The sequence below is a fragment of the Apiospora phragmitis genome (genome assembly GCF_038363925.1).
Source record: "Apiospora phragmitis strain CBS 135458 chromosome Unknown utg000007l:2111988.0-4706623.0:1.0-2598199.0, whole genome shotgun sequence".
In the NCBI taxonomy this organism is placed as follows: Eukaryota; Fungi; Ascomycota; class Sordariomycetes; order Amphisphaeriales; family Apiosporaceae; genus Apiospora; species Apiospora phragmitis.
In genome coordinates this window covers 1,098,526-1,119,704 of record NW_027117406.1, presented here as the reverse complement: position 1 = coordinate 1,119,704, position 21,179 = coordinate 1,098,526, and the positions used below count along the sequence as shown (strand labels likewise).

At 52.8% G+C, this 21,179-nt stretch overlaps 7 protein-coding genes across 7 annotated transcripts; 2 read left to right on the top strand and 5 right to left on the bottom strand.

Annotated features, from left to right (window-relative positions):
• Window positions 1–1,007: 1,007 nt before the first annotated feature.
• Window positions 1,008–3,363, bottom strand: PG994_007954 (major facilitator superfamily transporter; the record flags this gene model as incomplete). Its single annotated transcript, XM_066859363.1, has 5 exons — window positions 1,008–1,926; window positions 1,988–2,486; window positions 2,546–2,598; window positions 2,703–2,853; window positions 3,309–3,363. The coding sequence occupies 5 exons, from the start codon at window positions 3,361–3,363 to the stop codon at window positions 1,008–1,010; spliced, it is 1,677 nt and encodes a 558-aa protein (XP_066714850.1).
• A 2,271-nt stretch (window positions 3,364–5,634) lies between these two features.
• Window positions 5,635–6,620, bottom strand: PG994_007953 (uncharacterized protein; the record flags this gene model as incomplete). The annotated part of the gene is made up of 3 exons (XM_066859362.1): window positions 5,635–6,229; window positions 6,300–6,317; window positions 6,391–6,620. 3 exons carry the CDS (start codon window positions 6,618–6,620, stop codon window positions 5,635–5,637), a joined length of 843 nt encoding a protein of 280 aa, XP_066714849.1.
• A 678-nt stretch (window positions 6,621–7,298) lies between these two features.
• On the top strand, window positions 7,299–8,854 carry PG994_007952 (GPI mannosyltransferase 1; the record flags this gene model as incomplete). Its single annotated transcript, XM_066859361.1, has 3 exons — window positions 7,299–7,991; window positions 8,054–8,413; window positions 8,522–8,854. 3 exons carry the CDS (start codon window positions 7,299–7,301, stop codon window positions 8,852–8,854), a joined length of 1,386 nt encoding a protein of 461 aa, XP_066714848.1.
• Window positions 8,855–9,447: 593 nt separating this feature from the next.
• Window positions 9,448–11,253, bottom strand: PG994_007951 (DnaJ domain-containing protein; the record flags this gene model as incomplete). The annotated part of the gene is made up of 3 exons (XM_066859360.1): window positions 9,448–9,651; window positions 9,703–11,030; window positions 11,148–11,253. 3 exons carry the CDS (start codon window positions 11,251–11,253, stop codon window positions 9,448–9,450), a joined length of 1,638 nt encoding a protein of 545 aa, XP_066714847.1.
• A 1,328-nt stretch (window positions 11,254–12,581) lies between these two features.
• PG994_007950 (NAD(P)-binding protein) lies at window positions 12,582–13,519 on the bottom strand (the record flags this gene model as incomplete). Its single annotated transcript, XM_066859359.1, has 2 exons — window positions 12,582–13,031; window positions 13,091–13,519. 2 exons carry the CDS (start codon window positions 13,517–13,519, stop codon window positions 12,582–12,584), a joined length of 879 nt encoding a protein of 292 aa, XP_066714846.1.
• Window positions 13,520–15,559: 2,040 nt separating this feature from the next.
• Window positions 15,560–17,015, top strand: PG994_007949 (farnesyl-diphosphate farnesyltransferase; the record flags this gene model as incomplete). The annotated part of the gene is made up of 2 exons (XM_066859358.1): window positions 15,560–16,843; window positions 16,896–17,015. 2 exons carry the CDS (start codon window positions 15,560–15,562, stop codon window positions 17,013–17,015), a joined length of 1,404 nt encoding a protein of 467 aa, XP_066714845.1.
• Window positions 17,016–18,774: 1,759 nt separating this feature from the next.
• Window positions 18,775–20,175, bottom strand: PG994_007948 (uncharacterized protein; the record flags this gene model as incomplete). The annotated part of the gene is made up of 3 exons (XM_066859357.1): window positions 18,775–18,944; window positions 19,006–19,504; window positions 19,570–20,175. 3 exons carry the CDS (start codon window positions 20,173–20,175, stop codon window positions 18,775–18,777), a joined length of 1,275 nt encoding a protein of 424 aa, XP_066714844.1.
• Between the last annotated feature and the right edge of the window lie 1,004 nt (window positions 20,176–21,179).

Genomic DNA, 21,179 nt, shown 5'->3' with positions numbered 1-21,179 from the left:
CTTATGCCGGCATGAAGATCATGAATATCTTTAAGAACAAAGGGGGGAGGGTAAATGGGCGTGAGACACCACATGAACATATTTGGCATGTATCTCTTCTTTTCGAGAAAGAAGAACAGCAAGAAATGGCCGGCGACGGGGTACGTGGCGTGGCGTGGCGTGGCGTCACATGGTGTGGCATTCACAGGATTGATTGGTGTTCAACGGTTCTTCGAGCGTACTTATTATTGTTGTTGTCGTTCCAGTTTGTGGGATATTCTGTGTCATCCTACACGTACCACCTACCTACCTACCCTATCCCTTCTCCCTATCTCACTTCACACCACCGCGTCTCCTGCCATTTCCGGTGTTGTGCACCCATAGAGACGGTCGAGCCGTCTTCTTCTCTCTTGCATGTTACAGTGGTTGGGTTCGGTCGGCCCGGTTGGTTGGTTGAAGAGCTGGATAATGATGATACTCACGTACAAATTAAACGCATGGGCGGTTGGTTGGCTGCAAACGGCGGTGTTCATACTTTTTTTGTAATAAAGGAAAATTTTACTTTGTACACTTTTTCGATGATTGCAAGTGTTCTTCTCGGTGATACGTGTTCTAATGGAGCATGGCATGACAATGTGAAATGGCGTCTTTAATGGACAACGGCGGACTCTATTCATCATGATCCATCCATGCTTAACATTAAATTTCATGGGTAAATACATGTATATATATATATGCCACAATCGCTATGCCGCCGCTATGCCGCAAAACGAGAAGCACCGTGTCATAAGTCTGTCAGTCTAGCCATAACTAAGTAATCATAAAGCAAGCCAAGCCGCTGCAACGCCTAAAAATGCAAGCGTAACGTCGTCGCGTGTGTATCCATTTTCATCATCCGTGACTGGCGCGAATAGTCACCGTTCCCCTGCTGCCAATCATCCACGATGCCCCTTTTGTTTACTGTAGTCCAAAGGGTGGGCATCCAAGGGCAGTTCTAGTAATAGCAAGTTTACCACTGATTAGAGTATTCACTCTTCATCCAACAGCTTCTTGCTATTTGCGCGCTGGTCGATGCTTCCGTAGCCCGCAGATGATGCAGCTGCCGCTGCTTTGATACCCTGGCTGCTCTTCCAGCTCCCCACGAGGGGCAGATCATCGCCGGCATTAGGCTCGTGACTCGTCGAGTCGTGCCGGCGAGCGTTGAGACGCTGGGTCTCGCTCGGCCGCCTGCGGGCTTCGTCGCCAATAGTTCGGGGTTGGGAACGCGACGACGTGGCCAGCGGTGCATCGACGTCGGAATCCTCGTCGGCTATGGCGGTCCCATCACTATCCTCTGCCTCGGAGTCCTCCTGGCTCGGCGGCGTGGACCCGGATGGCCCGTCCCCTTCCACGATCCACCAAGCGGGGATCGCACCGACGGCGGCGATCGCTGCGAGTATCCAGTACGGCACGGAGACAATGCCGCGCTTCACACCCCAGGAAAAAGCAGCACCTGCCATAGCCGGACCGGCTGCACGGCCAAGCCCACTGAATGTTGTGGCGAAGCCGTTGAGTGTACCGAGAATTGTGAGTGAGCTAGCACTGTTCGTGAGTAGGATTGTTGTACAAGGAAACCCAATAATGACGGCGCCGGCCTTCAAGACCATGACGGTCGCCAAAGCGGCATAGCGCAGGGGTGTGCTCTCGATCAGCACCGTGTAGGGTGTAAGCATATACACAATGGGGAAAGCCACCGCGCAACCTCGGAAGCACTTCAAAGTACCAAAGTAAGAGCACAAGGGCGGGAAAAGGAGGAATTGAACGAGACCGCATACGATGCCGTAACTCATGTTGATGGTCCCGATACGGCCCGACTCCAAACCATAGCCACCACTGAAATAGAAGGGCAGGCGTGTGTTGGACTCATCATGCTTTTGTGGGCTGAAGTGGAGGAAATACGGGAAGGAGCTGGTCATATGCAACGCTATGGAGTGCGAGGAAAGTGTAGGCAACCAAGGTGATGACAGACTGTCGCGAGAAGACAGATTTCATCGAGGGGCGGGCAGGCTTCTCGGTCTTGGCGTTTAGGGCTTCTTGATACCGCTTGCGGATCACATCAGCCTGGAGTAATGGAGCACTTGCCTCGTCATCTTGAAACGAAAACCGTCGCTGTCGCTGGTGCTTTTGCCGTTTGAACGAGCCAGTGAGGCGTTCGCCCAGGACCAGACCCCAGTCTCGGGCGTGCCGCTTACTCGCTAACGTCTCCCTCAAGAAAAGGGTCCCGGTGGTTACAGACACCAGAAATATGACGGAGCCTAGCATATTGGGTAAAGCAAAGGGGTATTTGAGGAAGAAGGCACTGTCCCCAAAGATGGATGGAAATTGCTGTGCAGGTTTGGCAAAGAGACCTCCAAACGCCGGTCCGAAGATGGATCCTACACTCCAGACCAGGGGCATGATGGAGAATGCTCTAGGCTGTAGTTCCTTTTCGGGAACCAGCTCAGCTACCATAGTTCGGATGATACCGACTATGCTCAGGTCAGCACATATTCGCATGTGGTGGGAATGGGTGCATGTAAGTACTGACCATTTCCATTGCTCGCCCCTTGCACGGCTCGTACGGTAATGGCCATGGCGAGGCTGGTGGACACACCCCATATCAGAAAGCAGATCATGGTACATAACAATCCAATCATGACGATGGGCTTCCTTCCAAAACGATCGGATGCCCTCCCCCACGGAACAGCGGTAAAGCTTTGGCAAGGGAGAACACAGCGCTTGTGACGCCTGCCCATTTGGCTACGTCTTTCTCGGGGACATCGAAGCTTGCTATCATCTCAGGCAGATAGGGGAAGACCGAGGTCATGGCCAAGGGCTCAGCGAAGCGTGCAACGGCTATTGGTATGTTAGTATAATGTAGCGATTGGGGGTGAATACCTGGTTATGCCAGTCGTCCGTGTTGTCTCTGGGCGAGAGGTGCTTTGTGTAGTCTCGACATTCTAGGTTCCTGTGTCGCGGGTACGGTGAGAGTGCGTCGACACTAGTACTGCAACAGTCACGTAGCCAGGTGATGAGTAAGTATGGATGCAGCTTGCATTTGACTTCTTTCCCCGATGCATTGTCTCTCGTACATCACGGCCCTCCGGAACAGCCAGGTTATGAGATCATATTGACAGGCAGCTATGGAGGTATTGTAGAAACCAGACAACGACGCTAAGAAGTACGAACATTGACCAGGCGACGGTCGAGCGGTGAATGGCTTCAGCCAGCTCGTATACGCACAGCATGCTCGTCAAGGATCTTGAGCGATGCTCATGTTGGCAAAGGAAGGGTGAACAAAAATGGCTTACCCAGGATGGCCAGTTGCTTGGCTGGTAGTTTCGGGCCATTATGGTCTTGCGTCATGGCGATCTTCCTGCTATATGCCCCAGAAGGTCTTAAAAGATGGGGAGAGGCGTATGGAAGCGCCCAGCTTGGCGAGAAGAAAAGTAGAAATTCTAGTTGTCACGATCGCTACTTGGAAAAGGCTCTGTTTAACGGAGAAGGGGAATATGAAAAGAACCACCGAGTCGAGAGTGTGGCTACCTAGGATAAGAAACCAAGAAAGAGCAAGAGACGTCTGTTGGGCCTGGGGTGCTTGTAGGAGGAGGTATTGAGAAAAGATTCTTCTGAACAAAGAGAATATTGAAGAGACAAACCTTTGACAACCTAGCTACCAACCCGTCAAACTGCTCAGTTCGGGTGAGTTCCCGACTCCCAAGACTGGGGCTGGAGGGACTGGATCGTCATCTGCGGCTTCCATCTAACCTAAGTTGAATGAAGCCGTGGCCCACTTCACGGTTTTCTGCCATGATTAGACTGATCGGACCCCTGATTCGTGCTTGACCGTTTAAAGTGGATGCTGCGGCCACCCAGAACTTACGCAAGCCAATGACTGATGATTTTTTTTTCGCTAAGCCGCCGCCATGCTGGGAAAACGACAGTGCATTAACCTCTGCTAGGGAGCCAAGCAGCCCACCGAATACGCTGCTTGGCTATTCCCGATAGGTAGTATGCACAGCGAAACCCACACTACTCATCAATATATGCATGTGTCCAACGCCTATACATTTGCAGGTATAGCTTGAGTATGTTTGTTCGCGAGAAGGCAGGTATGAAGTACGTGCGTGATCTGATGCCTTTGGCTTGGGCTCACGTACCATGAACAGTAACGAATGCTTATATCCGAACCAGGTCTCTTTCCGGGCAAAAGTCAAGTCGACAAATGTAGAGAGAAATCAGAGAAAGCAAAAACTCGGCAGTGAAGGCCCTCTATCCCGGAGATGCCTTGCCGGTGTGTCATGCTATGTCTGACCTCGAAACTGTCGGCGTTAGGTGGCGACGGGTTCCGTTGTCGGAAGCTAGGATATGGCAATATCGGTATTTTGATGATGGTGTGTACGAGAGGGATGGACGACGAACTGCTCGCCTCGTCCCGCAGGCAGGCAAACCAACATAAAATGACGCCCACTGGTGTAAAAGTTGGTCACGAGGCAGCCAAAAGGTCCAGCCTCTCCTTATGTCTCTCGCTTACCCTACCTTGCATGCAGCACTGCATCCCAGGCTCAGTAAGGGTAGTACGAGGTCGAGGGGGTGGTCTTGTGGCTTCGAGATCCCCCACTTAACTTTTCGAAGTGCAATACGCCATTGGCTGGCTCGGACTCTCTCATCTCACCCCCGCAGTCAACGAGTGCGAATGCCGCTGACTTGATTTGATCTGATGTTGATTATTTTTAGGAAGTAAAGCACGGGAATTTCGTGACTAGTTTCATCGTTGGGGATCGGAAATTCGGCCAAGATTTGTAGCAGTTGAAACGCGTCCTCGAGAAAAAACATCATAGATCAGATCCGAAAAGGCTTCGACCCGAACCTTGCCCCCGACTGCTAATGTAATGGCGCATGCCGATGGCGTGCTGTGTAATGCCGCTAGCCGCTGCCAACCCAGTCTCCCAGTCACCTGCAGGTTCAGGTTCAGGTTCAGGTTCAGGTTCAGGTTCAGGTGCAGGTGCAGGTGCAGGTGCAGATTTGGAGAGATGTGCTCACCAGTATGCATGGCCGAATGAGTAATCCTTCGAGATCTACAGTTACAATTGTCGCCGAAGTCATTAGTGTCGACGCTACCTAACTCTTGTAACACATCATCCCGTACGCCTCAGGTTTACTCCGGCAAGTTCTCATGGGATCTACCCTTGCACTCCGAGGCCGAGCTCCGAAGCCGAACCATAAACCAGTCGAACGAGTAGCCGATATGCCGTGTAAGTTTCTTGATTTAGCGAATTAGCGGTGTACCGCATACCAAAGGTGAGTCCTCGCAAATACGACTCGGAAGCGGACCGCTCTCATAGGAAGTGGGTTAACAAATTTTCGGCAGGATTCCGACATGTTTCTATCTGGCTATACTAATAATGAAGCCAAACATGGGCCAGGACTCAGAATGGCCCTGCAGCCCGATATTCCTCAGTTATTTCGCAACGTGCAATGAAGCTAGGCGTGCCGTATCATTGTCCTTAAATGCTTTAGGACACAATCCCTGCCATGGAACAGACGCATCGTATGTGTTCCTACTTAACCGGCAGTTTGCCACAAATTCGCACATGATGCCTTTCGGGGTTCTGGGCTTTGTAAAGTTCCAACACATCAATCCATCACTGGTGCCGATTCCTCTCCAACATCAAAGTCGTAACCCACCCCCTTAGGGCGTTCGTTACCTCGGACCCTGACGCCGTAGCCGACACGCTCGACCTTGCGCACCTGCTCAATCATCACACCCTTCTTGTCCTTCCAGCCCTTGCCCGCGGTGGGGGGCACAATTTGCAGCATGCTGGCCGTTTCCTGCAAGTCCTCGAGGATGGTACGTCCGTTGTCCTCTTCCTCGCCCATGAAGCCGCTGGGCATGGCCCCGGACAGCGCCGTGACGGCGGTGGCAAAGCGCATCATCTCGCCCGTCAGGTCGAAGAGGCCGAAGACATAATCCGCAGGCGTGATGGGAATCTTCACATCGTCGCCCAGTGCAGCCTGCATTTGTTCGGGTGTGATGAGGGTCTGGGTCTCCAGATAGTGTGCGAACGAGACAGCCTCGACGAATTCCTCGATGCCTGGCATCGAGTACTGGTAGCGTCGCAAGCCTGCAACGTCGTCTACAATGGTCGAAAGAAGCTCCTTGATCTCCTTTGTACGCTTTTCAATCTCAGAGCTGATGTTCTGGGGAATGGGCTCGTTCAGCTTTCGCACTCTGTACGGTGATGGTTAGCCACGTGATCTGGGATGAGATTGGGCGGTGCACCCTGAAGACGCAAGCATACCTCTGTAACGAAAAAATGCTATAAATTCCAAGTCAGCGCAATTCAAAAGGTAATAACAAGGTGGATGTGCTGTCGCTGTCCAAGAACTCACATCTTCTTGCTCAGAGCCGTGACATCTCGCGAGACCTTACCGATCTTCTGGCGACGGTCATGATGCTCGTCCAGGGAGTCGCGAAATGACTCAAACATGGATGTGTACTCGTTGCGAACCACATCCTTGGGCAGGCCTGGGTTGCCCTCCTTGCGGTTGCCTTTGTGGTCCCTTTTGACGCCAGCCATTGAATCGTCTTGGAATTTGGGGACGACAACTTCGGCTGCCATGCTGGGCGGAAAGAAAACGCCAAGTACGGCGACGATTTCAAATGGGATGTTTGCGCTAGTTGGACGCCCTGGCGTGTATGTAGAGACTACCAGGAAATCAAAACAAGTAGGGAATAACAACAAGCAGATGCGGTCTTGGGTTATCAAAATAAGTCCAACCGAGCGAGAAGGATCCTTCTTCAGTTCTGCACTGGTTCGGTCTGAAATTCCAATATTGCGCGAACTTGACTGGCTGGATCGTGTAAAGCATCATCACTGTACAATCACGAAGGTGCTGGTGATGTGTAAACCACCCCACCAAAAGTTCGGCAGATGAGCCGATGAAACTCCGAGCGCAGGTCTCTTCCTTTACATATGTGCTTTATGTACGTACCTGTTCGTGGATGCCAGATTTAAGGAGATTTGGATAACTTCAGTATAAGCAGGACAAACATCGCCGATGAGTATGTATACCTAAACCGCCTACTTAATAGACATGGCACCACTGACGCATCCCAGCAGAATATATGGCCGCTATGATTGATGGAAATAGTTGAATTTCTTTACGGGTTACAAGGTGCCGCCTACATAGTCTCACCCACAGAGGCGCGCCACAGACAACAACTGTCTTGAGTTGGAACGAACAACCTCTTCCTCATCTTGGGATCGGGCTATCGGGTCTGAAGCCATTCCCTCACTATGGCCAATCTACTCTCGACCGTCTTTTCCTCTCTAGCGTCAGTCTTTATGGCCGCCTTCCTTCTGCGCGCCATCCTCCTCGTCTACGGACTCTGGCAAGACGCCAACTCCCCCCTAAAGTACACCGACATAGACTACCTGGTGTTCACCGACGCAGCGCGCTTCACATTTCCCCCTACTCCTGCTCTATCTACCTCCTCTTCCTCCTCTTCCTTCCTCGCCGGTCTCCTCCCCCAAGGCAGCCCCTACGACCGCGAAACCTACCGCTACACGCCCCTGCTCGCCTACCTACTCTGGCCCACGACCCCCGCCGCCGCCGCCTCGCTGCTGCCAGGCCCGCGCGTGCTATGGGCGTCGTGGGGCAAGATCCTCTTCGCGGCCGCGGACCTCGCGGCGGGCTGGCTGCTGGTCGCGGTGCTGCGGCGGCACCGCGGGCTGTCCGGCCCCCGGGCCCTGCGGTACGTGGCCGCCATCTGGCTGCTCAACCCCATGGTCGCGACCATCAGCACGCGCGGCAGCTCCGAGGGCCTGCTCGGCGTGCTCGTCGCCGCGCTGCTCTGGGCCGTGCTCGAGCGCCGCATCGGGCTCGCGGGCGTGCTGCTGGGGCTCGGCGTCCACTTCAAGATCTACCCCTTCGTCTACGCGCCGGCCATCGTGTGGTGGATGGACGCGGAGCGGATGGGGCGGGAGGGAGTCCAAGCAGCAAAAACAACAAAGATGACGACACAGCTGGTGGCCTGTCATTGGATAAGAAGCTACTGCGCTTCGTAACCCCCGAGCGCGTCACCCTGACGCTCGTGAGCCTGGCCACTTTCGCCGCGCTTAACCTCGCCATGTACGCCCTCTACGGCCACGACTTCCTGCAGCACACGTTCCTGCACCACGTCACGCGCATCGACCACCGCCACAACTTCAGCCCCTACAACATGCTCCTGTACCTCGCCTCGGCCGCGCAGCAGTCCGGCGGCTTCAAGATCGAGAGCGTCGCATTCGTGCCCCAGCTGCTCCTCAGCGTCGTGCTCATCCCGCTCGTGGGCGCCAAGAAGGACCTCGCCGCCACCATGCTGGCCCAGACCTTCGCGTTCGTGACGTTCAACAAAGTGTGCACCAGCCAGGTATGTTATCCTACTATCATTGATTCATTGGATTCTATCCCCCCTACCCCTAAAAAAGCAAAGCTTGCCCGCCCGTGACTGACTGAAACCGCACCAACGCGCACACAGTACTTCCTCTGGTACATGGTCTTCCTCCCGCTGTACCTGCCCAACTCCTCCCTCACCCGCCGGCCCCGCCTCGGCCTCGCCGCGCTGGGCCTCTGGGTCGCCGCCCAGGCCGCGTGGCTGCAGCAGGGGTACGAGCTCGAGTTCCTGGGCCGGAGTACCTTCGCCCCGGGCCTGTGGTGGGCCTCGCTCGCCTTCTTCCTGGTCAACTGCTGGATCCTGGGCCTCCTCATCGGTGACTTGGGAACAAGAAGCTCAGTATTGACAGGTGAAGCGAAGGGAGTAGCACCATCGTTGTCATCGCCTTCTTCGGCCAGTAGTAGAAGGAAAGGTTGAGCAAGGTTATTGCGACGGGAGTTGGATATGCGGGCAAGCATCCCTCCCGTGTCCATTAAGATGGGGACAGGGCAGGTATTGGAAAAAACATGGCCCTTCAGTTATATAAACTTTAACAGCCACTATCAACCAACGTCAGGGACGAGAATAGTTTGTCCAGCCCATGTGCTAATGCAATAATGTTCTTCTACTCTTTAATCTTCAAAGTGAGGGGATATACATAATCATGCCCTCGAGGTACGCGTTTATTAAGAGCACATTTGCAGGCTGTGGAAATCAAAGCGAGAAGGGTACGGCCTTAAGTCTATTTGTTAAAGAAGGGGATGTCGCAAAAGTCACATAAAAGCATCGCTTACACCAAGCATCATATGCATGCCAGTGTCCTATCTAACCCCACGAGAAGTCCGTACCGGGGATATAACAGCCCGTAGGCCCACGCTCTCAGTTCTCATCCAAATCCCCATACAAGTACGAATATCCATCTTTCATATATTCGTACCTACTGCAGGGAACTTCCGCTAGAGAATCATCAACTTGTTTCTCTTGTTTCTCTTCTCTTTAGAGACTCCACCGTTCAGCTAGAGTCGGCGTGACTAGGCCTTTTCCCGGGGAAGGTTGGATTGCTCAGCGGCCGCTGCCGCTGCTGCCGCCTCCACCTCAGTGGCCGACAAATGCTTCTTCTCCTTATCCTTGCCCTTCTTCTTCGAGTCCTTCTCCTTCTTCATAGCAGCCTCGGCCACAAGCTGCTCAAAGGCCATGTACTCACCCTCTTCTTCTGGGGTTTCTTTGTGCCTATTCTGGAGTTAGCAAGGATTCGGATTTTATGTAGGGGGAGACATGATACTAACCTTCGAACAGATCTCGGCGATCAACACCAAAGCTTCTGCGCGTTCCAATCTCTTGGGCAGCTGCACCTTCTTGTCGTTCAGCACCGAGTCGCAGACCTCTCTCAATACACTCTGGATCTCGAACTTGGATCCCCGCCACGCCGCAGTGAGGATCTTGCCCGTGACGCGCCTCTCGTACTCGGACTTCTTCTCGTCAGTCCAGTCTTCGCCGCCCTGCAACTCCATACGAGCCATTTCTTCCATGGTTTGCTGGGCGTCAATGGCACTGCTGATGGTGTTCCAAGTGTCCTTGACCAGAGCGCCCTTGTCCTTCATGCGGCTGAAGAAACCACCAATTCCTAAGAACTTCTGGCTCTTGAGGAGAGCAGTTCCCTTGCTCAGGTAGACCTGACCAATGGCGTGTAGGATGTCCAAGCCAAACGACTCCATCTTCAGGTTTTCAACTTCGATGCGAATCTTCTCCTGGAAGGCCTTTGTGACATCGGCACCCTTGTCTGTCTCGGTCCACACACTGATTCGGTCGAGGAGCTTCTGCGCAAGGGTCTTGACACGCTCCTCGCGTACTTTGGCGCGTTCGCGTTCGTAGGCTGCAAGCTGTTCCCGTTGCTCCTTGCTGAGGCCACCCTTCTTCTTGTCCTTCTTGCGAAGTTCCTTCTCCTCCTCGGTCTGCCCGGCTAGGTTGGTATCATCAGACGGGCGGTCCATAAGCGCCGGTCGCATAGGTATGGCATGTCGTGAGGGTGTAGACGTCCCTGATGGGCTTGGTGACTTGCCAGGCGGCGGCACTGAGGGTTTCTCGGGGGCCGTTTGTGAATAGGCAGGCGGCGGCTCGGTGACAGTCTCCTTGTCGGCAGCAGCTTCGGCGGCCTTTGCGTTGGAATTCTCGTCCTCAACCGTCACAGCTGGGGCAGTCGCTGCTCCCGCGGGAGTTTTCTCGTCGCCGGTGGCAGCGGAAGCTTTTGCACTTTCCCGTTTCGCCTCCTCGGTGCCTGGGAACTCCGAATCGCCAGCTGCTGCTGCTGCTGCTGCTGCCTCGGTAGCCGCGGCTTCACCCTCCACCTCTTCGCCTTCTTCGCCGGTCATGGTGATGTCCATGGTGGCGGTCAAGTCCTTCATCAGGCTGATCTCACCGATCCAGTCGACAAAGGCTTCACCGCCAAAGATGCTCGAGAAGAACTCGGCTGGGTCAACAAAGCCCTCGCTCGGTTTAGAAGCATCCTTGCCATATTTATCGTAGGCTGCTCTCAGGTCCTTATCTGACAGTACTTGGTATGCTTCACCGATGGTTTGGAATTTCTCGTGCGCCGTTGGGTCGTTGGGGTTCTTGTCTGTGATAGGTGAGCTGGGTTAGCATGATCTAGAGAGGTCAAGAAGCGTCGCATCACAAGGGGCTTTAAAGATGCGAGACTGCTAGCAGAGTCACTAGACAGGTCAACTGTGCATACCAGGGTGATGAATAATGGCAAGCTTGCGGTAGGCCTTCTTGATTTCGATGTCGGTCGCAGTGGGTTTGACGCCTAAGGCGTCATAGTAGGCAGTGTCGGCAACCATGGCCGTAGGATGTTATAGCGAAATCAAATTGGTGTGCTGCTGGTGATGATGTAAGGGGAGTGTCTCTAGGACTTAAGGGAAGACTGGTTCTGGTGGTAAAGAGATCAGGAGGTTCCCCGGGGATGTGGAGAGAGATCTCTTTAACGATTAGTGGTGTATTAAGTTACAGGATTGGGATCGTGGTCAGGGAAAGGGAGCAAAGTTGATGAATACAATCAAATAAAATTGACCCCGCCAATGTTGCCGCTATTTGACGACACCCAGGCGCTACCTAACCTGAAGTACCGATTTTTTTTCTTCTGAGCACTCAGCCGGGTACCTAAGGCAAAGTGCGCATGGAAAACTTAACCTGGGCTGTTTCTTACATTCTTACAGGTGGCCTCCATGGGTTGATTTGACAACACCATCCCAGCTGACGTTTTGTTGTTGCCAACCTGCTGCTGCCATCTTTGTTTACCATGCTAAGTACCTAGGTAGCCATCCCAGGATAGCTTATACAGCGATGACGACAGCAGACCCAGTCTAATGACTATTTCCAGATTTCCCCAATGAGACGACTTCGCCCTTGGACGAAATTCTGCTCAGGCCTGGATCGGCATTTTAAGTGCATATGTCTGGATCGCAAAGTTGCCCTCTTCATTGCTTTCGACCGCTCTTTTGCGAATGTTATGCCTGGTGGAAATTACTTTGGTTGCCCAGTCACTTAAACTTAGATGTATGTACACATGTAGTTGGTACATTGTGGGCACTCAACACTGCGAAAACATGACCGTATCGACCCGACCGTATCATGGCATAAACAACGTGCGCAATTTGCGCTGCTTAACTGATATAATACACATAAGTAAGGACAGATGCATTGAGATCTGCCCGCTTCCCCTACCAATGCCTTGGAACAGTGAAGAGAAAACCCAGACAACCAGGTACTTTGCTTGTGATCGGGCTGCGGGGTAGGAGATTCCAGTCGATGCTCAGTGCTCGTTGATCGGAAAAGATGCCGTGTTACCCCCAAACCGCCCCCACTTCTTCACCGACACCAACGCGATACCACGCTGCACACTGGGCACAAGGGAAGAGACAAGACATTCACGGCGATGTATATGAAGCAGGCAGGGAATGCGATCCTTTCATCAAGTCTCAGTTTAATTCATTTTTGTTATTCTTCATCTAATTTTAGGTTCCGTATTGTATCCAGGCAAGATAGAGGCGCAGCTGGCAGCCTAAAGATCATCCCCGTTCGTGACATACGTAGTGCCCCACCTCCGCCTGGGGGGGACCCTGAATAAAATGAGGGTGTTCGAGACATTTGACATGCGCTCAGCTCACGCTCATTTGACACCGTTGGCCTTCATTCTCTCGAAGCACTTGCGGTAGGCCTCGTGGACCTCGGGCACGGTGTATTTGTACTCCTTCAGCTTGTTCTCCAGTTTGGTCGTGTCCAGCATGCAGTTGCTGCGGCCGGCCTTGATGACCTTGGACTGCTCCTCCACCGTGAAGTTCTTCCATGTGAAGTCAGGGCGCACAATCTCCTTGAAGAGAGAGAGCACCTCATTGTGGCTGATGGCACCAGGGTTGGTGAAGTTGTAGACGCCCGTGTCCTTGTGCTCGGCCATGAGGATCGAGGCGGGCAGGAGGTCGGTCAGGATGGTGTTGCTGTTGGGAATGTCGACGACGCGGTCGTATTTGCTGATCTTGGTGACGAAGTTGCGGGAGTGGAGGTCGTCAGATACCGGCATGCGCAGGCGAAGGATCAGGCAGTTGGTGTAGTACTTCATGATCTGGGGCGTCAAGTGTTAGCAAGCTATGTGTGCAAATCAACAGGTCAATGGATGCATACCTCCTCCACGTGTCCCTTGGTCTCCGAGTAGAAGCTGCCCTTGAAGTTGGCCAGGTCGGTCTCGAGGAAACCCTTGCCGCCGATTGGGTGCTCGTCGTCGTAGTGGTAGATGCAGCCAGTCGCGAAAACCGTGCAGTGGACGCCGGCTTGGAAGCAGCAATCTGTCAGGTTCATGGTGCCAATGACATTGGATCGCATTGTCGCCTCCTTGTTGTCCTCGCACCAGTCGACGTTGGGACGGCCGGTAGATCCGGCGCAGTTGAGGACGTGTGTGGGCTTAACCTTCTCCAGCTCGGCCTTGACAGCCTCGCGGTCTTCCATGCGGACGGTGGTGGTGTAAACCTCCTTGCCCTGCTTCTTGAGCAGCTCCTCGAGGTGTCCGGCGACCCATCCCTTGCCACCCCAGATCAGGAACTTGTTGTTGGACATGATTACGATGTTGTGTTTACTGGAAATGAAGGAGGACGAGAAGGGTATTTGATTGGGGAGTGTGAGTGAGTGAGTATAGAAGAAGAGACGAATTGGCTGGCAGTGGACAGCAAACGTGATGGATTTACTTAAATAGAGAGGTGGGCGACCAGGGGAATGCGGTTGCAATAGTACAGGGAGCAGTAACACGGCCTCAATGCTGAGCTGAGCTGAGACGGAGAAGGGATAATCGATTTTGTTTCGCCCTTCAGCAAGGAGGAATTGAGGTCGTGTGGCTGGCGGGGTACCTCCTTCTTGCCTGCATCTTACCTTGTCTGATTTACGCTGCTATATTGACCTACCTACCTCCCTGTCAACGGGTAAGGTGCAGTAACACCCCCACGTATGGTCTTGGCCTCGTCCTGTCTTTACGAGGATCTGGCTACACGAGGTGCTGTGTCTAGCACAATGACTAGCTAGTACCAGCAGTCTAGATGGTTCTGGCAGCGTTCAAGAGGTATTCTTCTTGCACTCAGCATGGGCAGCACTCCATGTAAGCACGGTAGCGACATAGACTATTTAAGTGCTAGCCGTTCTGGCGTCAGGCTGAATAATGGAAAATGGAATGTCCCTGACTGAAATCGATCAATAGACGGTCTTATTTTCTCCCCTTCACCCCCTTGGATCAGGGCTAGTCGAAAACGACCAGCGATGGTCCCTTGATGGGCCACTTCTTTCAGGCTCAGCACAGGACTCGGCGGCCCACGAACGATACGCTGCGTGGGGTTGTCCAACACAGATTTGGGCCATACCAGTCACCGGCAGGAACACAGAGTATCACTGCTCCATGGAGTTGAGGGGCCTTGAAACGTCTCTCGCGATATAACACAACCAAGACAGATATCGTGCGTGCAACATTGCCTCTTGCGCCTGTGAGCCGTGGCTTTGCATCCCACAATATGGACGTACTTATAGTGTCTCCTGATCGCAAGGAGTTACGACTACATATGCGGCGAAAGGGGTCGGATAGCTATAGTCAATCGTCACCTGGCTATTGCTCGATTGGATCCATTCCTATAGCAACCTTAGATAGGAAGAATACAGGTGGATAGGACTGGTATTTTCAACGGCTGCGGCCGCCCACGTGACATGATATATACAAAACGGTGTCCGCAAGGTAGGTCTGGTACTTGCTCAGCTGGGTCCAGCCAGATAGTTTTGCTGGCCGCGCTGCACTTCAACCTTGATGTCAAACAGCCTTAGAACAACCTTGAAAGCCAGAGAGAAGAGGTAGATATGCGAGGCTGGGTTTTGAGTCGCATTGGCATTGGTTGTTACATACTTTGATACTGGTCAGGGCTGTTTGACACCTTCTGTTCTAATTGTCTTCGTCTTCTATATGGATAGATGGAGAGTATAAGTATGTGATATGAACTCGAGAGAATAGCACCTGCAGCTCTTGCTTCTTTTTACTACTACTATTTCTTGCGAGTGGATGGATCAATGTCAGTAGGATCATGCATGCAGCCGTTGGCTCGATCAATCTGTCAACTTTTCCCGCGAGTGTGCCATTGCAGAAGCAAACTGTCACCCCTTGCACGGGGTGACGGTGCACTTGGCCGGATGGGGGAGCAAAAATGGCAAGGCCGGGCATGAAATTGGCCAAATTAGCAGACTCGGCTTTTGTGATTGGTCGGGCCGGCAGGAGCTAGGGATTATCCGCCTTAGCTTCCTCCCTCCTCAATTTCGTCGCTCAATTTCTCGACCGGCCTCACAAAAACACCGTCGGAGTCTTCAACAACCTTCCTTCCACCAGCTTTCTCTGACTGACAATCACATAACAAGCGCAGCCTCACGTCAGAGCTTACCCTCCAGTACAGTTTGTCGTTGCTGCTTCTTGCCCAGAGTCATTGCTATGGTCACTATTTGACTCGTCCCTTCCCCTCTCTCTCTTTTCCTCTGCTGCCGCTGTTCAACAACGCGGAGCATTGGTAGCTCCAACAGACTGAAGTCTCCTTCTTTTAGACCCTTTCGCGCAGAGAAAATAAGTCCAGAGCAAAGATGCCTTCCATCAAGAACATTCTCTACTACTCTTTCCACCCGGTTCAACTCCGGTCCATGATCCAATGGAAGGTCTGGCACGAGCCTGTTCACCGACGCGACACGTCCCAAGAGTCCAAGGAGTTGACAACATGTTTTCATTACTTGAACATGACGAGCCGCAGCTTTGCGGCCGTCATTCAAGAACTGAACCCTGACATGCTTGTTCCTATCGCACTCTTCTACCTAGTCCTGCGTGGTTTAGATACCATCGAAGACGACATGACCATCCCGATCGAGAAGAAGGAGCCCATGCTTCGCGACTTCGACAAGTACATGAAGACTGACGGTTGGACCTTCACCGGGAACGGACCTAACGAGAAGGACCGGGACCTGCTGGTACACTTCGACGAGGTCATCGTAGAGCTGAAGAAGCTCAAGAAGAACTACTACGACATCATTGAGGACATCACAATCAAGATGGCTAACGGCATGGCCGACTATGCTTTGGCTGCCGAGAATAACAAGGGCGTTGAGACTGTGCCCCAGTACGAGGAGTACTGCCACTATGTTGCAGGCTTGGTTGGCGAGGGTCTGACCCGACTCTTCGTCGCGGGCAACTGGGCTAACCCAGCCCTCCTAGAGCGCATGGAGCTCACGGAGAGCATGGGCCAGTTCCTGCAAAAGACCAACATCATCCGAGACGTGCACGAGGACTTCCTTGACAAGCGTCGCTTCTGGCCCACAGAGATCTGGAGCAAGTATGTTGACAAGTGGGAGGACTTATTTGAGCCCGCCAACCGCACGAAAGCCCTTCATTGCAGCTCCGAAATGGTACTAAACGCCCTCAAGCACGCCGACGAATGCTTATTCTACATGGCTGGCATACGTGAGCAGAGTGTCTTCAACTTTGTCGCCATACCGCAAAGCATGGCCATTGCGACCATCGACCTAATTTTCCAGAACCCTGCCATTTTCTATAGCCACATCAAGATCACTAAAGGCGATGCTTGCCAACTCATGATCGAGTCTACACAGAACCTCAGAGTCGTCTGCGACACATTCAGGCGGTACACGAGGAAGATCGCCAAGAAGAACGACCCAAGGGATCCCCATTTCTTAGAAATCAGTGCTGCTTGTGGCAAGATTGAGCAGTTCATCGAGACCCTCTTCCCGACACAAGACCCCAAGAAGGCCGCATTAGTGGCAGAGCAGCAGAATGAAGAACAGGGCGCCGAGTTCAAGGAGAACTTAATACTGGTTGGAGGCATTGTGGGGGTCCTTCTGTTGATATCAACAATAATGGTGAGATGATACTGCCTTCCCTCCCCCTGTATCATACTAACAATATTCCCAGATTGGCGTGGCGTGGATCGCTGGCGCACGCTTCGACCTCATGTTCAATGGTGCTAACCAGACCGTCTCTGCCGGGCCGACAACACCAGCAGCAATCACTGGTACTAATGACGAATTATAAACGCCTTCAGTTTTATACCCTCTTTGCTTTTTTCATGTACATCCCCGCCCATATGATTACCTGACCAAAGGAGGTCCGGGTTCAAGGCATTTTCGACTTTGGCTGACATCAGGGAAATGTTTGGCCGAAACACATTTCACGAACGAAGCTACATACTATCATATTCTAATGTATCATGAGCCAGTCAGTTGCGACAGCGGCTCGGACCGCAGGTCGTTGTCATTATGTCTTTCAAAGACTCGTCCCAACACACGAGACATGCAAACGTGACAAATGACACAGCGGTGAGAAGAGGTTCGTTCCCCATGTTGTTCCCTACAACAAAAAACCAACAAGCACGGATGTCAAATTACAATTCAGTCCTTTTCATGACTGTGGTTGTGCCGAGAAGTGCTGAAAGCAAACTCCATTTCGAGTAGTACCGACCCTCTTCAGGGTCGTAGGCATATGGTCTTGAGCTCTCACTCTCCTGGTTGAGAAACTCGTGGCTATAGATCGCGAACATACACCTTCTATGCAAAGTATTGTCTAAAGTATATGTTGACCCTTTGTGTCCGTATTTGTTTGCCCGTAGATGTCCGCGTCATCGTGTTCTCGACCTGCTGTGGGTGGTAGTTGGCTAGGTGCCTAGCAAGAAGAACTTACCATCAGTCACCTACAGGTGGGAATGAGGAAAAGAGTGCGATAATAAACGGGATCTCAGCTTCAAATGTACGGTGTTTGTTTCTAACATAGAATATACAAGTATTCCACGCACTGTCACTTCTGGTATGCTATTGTTCTCAGACAGAACAAGTAGCGTGCATGAACTTGCTTCCTCCTTGTTTGTTTCGTTTCCTGTTTTCGTTTCCCTTCTTCTCTTCTGTCCTCCCATGACAGTCGGTCAGCCAGAGACACCTTGCGTTTCCGCGCTGCCCCTCCGCAGGAGCCGGCGTCAGCAAGCCATTGGCTCTCTTGGCGCATCCTGCCTTCCGCCTGGGCCCTTTACTGATCGGCCGCTTGTTGGTGTCGCCGGGGCCCTCGGAGGACGACTTGTGTCTCACGTTGCTGCTTACCCACCCACCAGGTCGATTGTCAGCACTTACTGCGAATTCCTTCGAGCACAAGTCCGAACGGTGCGCTAAGGTAAATCCATCCTACTGCAGAGATTTTCATGTAGCCATTGTGTAAGGAAGGGCTTTCAGAAGCTACGGAACAAGAACCGCACGGTCAATCAACAACAGAGGCAAGTGTGGTTTGGTTTGGTTTTGATCTAAGCATTTCCATTCTTGAATTATTATGTCTTCCTCCCTCGAAGCGCGATTACTTATCCAACACAAGGTCTTTCTGGGAGATATCATCTCCAAACTATGTGCGGTAACCCAAATAAGATGGACGCCCTCAAACTCATCTCTCATGTCCTTGCGTTATTCGAGAGAGCGCGCACCTCGCTTGAAACAACGGTCTATGAAGCCATTTCCCCCTTCCGTTGCTCTGTTCTATTGATTGCAAGAGACGCTATGCTTCCGCTTCGCTTCGCTGGTAAATGGGGCAATATTTCAGCACCGCCAAGCAAACACCAGCGGTAACACACGAGTGAAAACAACGCTGGGGCTTGAAGTTTTTGGTTTTTGACTTGTGTATGATAAATATGCTGGTGGATATAGTAACCGATCATGGGTATAAAAAGATGACGTGGATATACAAGGACTGCAAGCATATATGCATCCGTACCAGATCTTTATCGGGGCCTTAAACACAAGCCAGCAGCTAACCCGACCTACAGGTTGCCGTTGTTGGCGATGGTGTTGGTGGTACCGCGGGTGTTGGCCTTGACGGCAGCACCGCTGGCAGTGCCGAGGGCCTTGATGCGGTCAGTGACGCCGGCGACGGTGTCGATCTTCTCAAGAGCCATCAGGTAGGCGGCGAGACCAGCAATGTGGGGAGAGGCTAAGCAGGTAGTTAGTAAACAGAAACAAGACATTCAGAAAATTCACGGTGGATCACATACCCATGGAAGTACCAGAAAGGGTGGCGGTGTCGGTGTCGCTCTTGATGCCAACACTCTGGACCTTGACACCGGGGCCGAAGACATCGACATCAGGACCGAAGTTGCTGAAGCTGGCCTTGGCATCGGTGAGCTGGTCGATGGCACCGACAGTGATGGCGTTGGGGGCAGAGGCAGGGCTGGTGTTGGCAGAGTCCTGGTTCTCGTTACCGGCAGCGACGACGGGGACGACACCGGCGGCAGCGATCTTCTCGACGGCAGAGTTAATGGCCTGGGACTTGGAACCACCGAGAGACATGTTCATGACGGCCTTGCCAGCGACACCACGCTTGGCGGCATCGTCAGCAACGAACTGGAGACCCTGGAGAACACCGGAGTTGCTGCCGCCACCATCAGCGCCGAGAACCTTGACACCGACAATCTTGGCCTTCTTGGCGACACCGAAGGTAGCACCGGCGATGGTACCAGAAACGTGGCTTCCGTGGCCGTTCTCATCAGTGTCCTTGTTAAGTTGTTAGCGATGTATCCCGCAACAATCAGAGTCAAAAGGGAATAGTGTATACTTACAACCTGGTTGACGAAGTTGGCGGCCTGCTCGGCACGACCCTGGAACTCGGAGTGCGTGGCCAAGACACCGGTGTCCACAACGTAGGCAGTGATGCCTTCACCGGCAGAGTCGTCGAAGGTGTAGCCCTTGGCCGAAGCGTTGTTGCCGCTGGCGGAGGCGTGGGAGAGACGGATCAATCCGGAAGGAGCGTTCATCTGAGACATCAGGGCGAAAGCCTTGACCTTGACGTCGGCCTCGATGTAGTCACATTCAGGGCCGGCGCTGATATCAGCGGCCATGAAGTCATCAGCCTGGAAAGCAGCAGCGTTCCAACCACCCATGGAGACGCTCTTGAGTTCGGTGGAGAGCGGGTTGCCATCGAGACCACGCTTTCCGATGTTGCGCTTCCTCAGGGCGGAGCTCAGGCTCATCTGGTGAGCCTGGACTGCCTCCTGGGTCATGCCAGGCTTGTAGACCATAATGTAAGCGTTGGGGATGATGTCCGTGGCGTTGGGGTTAGAGATCGGGACGCCATTGACCATAGGAGTGTCGCGCTTGGAGCCGAGGGGCGAGGCACCGGCGACGGCCGCGAGGGCAGCGGTGAGGAAGGTAGTGATACGAGCCATCGTGAATATCTGCAAGATATAAAGAGAGTACTTTTTCTATTTTGTGCCAGACAAGTCGAAAAGGATGAGATTTAAAGTCGAATGAATGTTATCCGGGACCCAAAGTTGAAGTCTTTGAAAGGTATCGTCAAGGTGATTGAAAATAGGGCTTTTGCAGATTCCAAAAAATACTAACAATCCAGCTCCAGGCGAGGCAATGACAGAATAGGGCCGGGTAGGGGAAGTGAAATAAAGTCGGCGAATAGGGAAGGGAAGAAGTACGGGATTGTGGTAACAATAAGAGCTGTTAGGACAATACACAGTAAATCCTTCACGAGCTTCCAGAAAAAAATGGTTCTACCGACAAAAACAAGAAGAGAAACGCTTCTAAGAGGATGACGAGAGCGGGAAGAGAATGAGAGAGGATTGATTTGAGAAGGAAGTCGGGATTCTGATATAAGTATATACCAAGATCAGATCGTCCAGACTCTCATGTCAGGGCAGGGCCACCGAGCTGGGACCCGTCCCTGCCCACATTGTCGACAGGGGCGGGCGGAGTTAGCTGAGCCAGGAGGAGCGGCTGGAATGCCATTCTGGATGGAAGAGGTGGTATTCAGTCAGTTGGTGAAGCATGAAGTGGAATTTCCCGAATGGGGCAAGTCAACGGTCGTGGAGCCGCAGGAAGCAGGGCTCCGTGAGCTTGAATGGCCGTGAGTGGTCGGCGCCAAGCATGAAGGACAAGCCTCATCACCCCCGGTCGCCAAGTCAAACGATAGGGGCGCCTGGGCAAAAGGCACCTGGACACAACCTGGACCTGCAGCAGTAATCGACCCAGGTCTATCCCCTTTGGGCGCGGTTGTTTGGTCGCAGAGGCAGATGTGCGACAAGGCCAAGATCACAGGACGGGGGCCTGCGAGGGCTAGGAAACGTCTGGACAAGAGACGTTGTAGCAGAATAATGAGATGCGGGGGGAGGGCCCAAGCCTGGCAAATTGCATATTGTGCCTTCGCTATTCACTGCCAGCG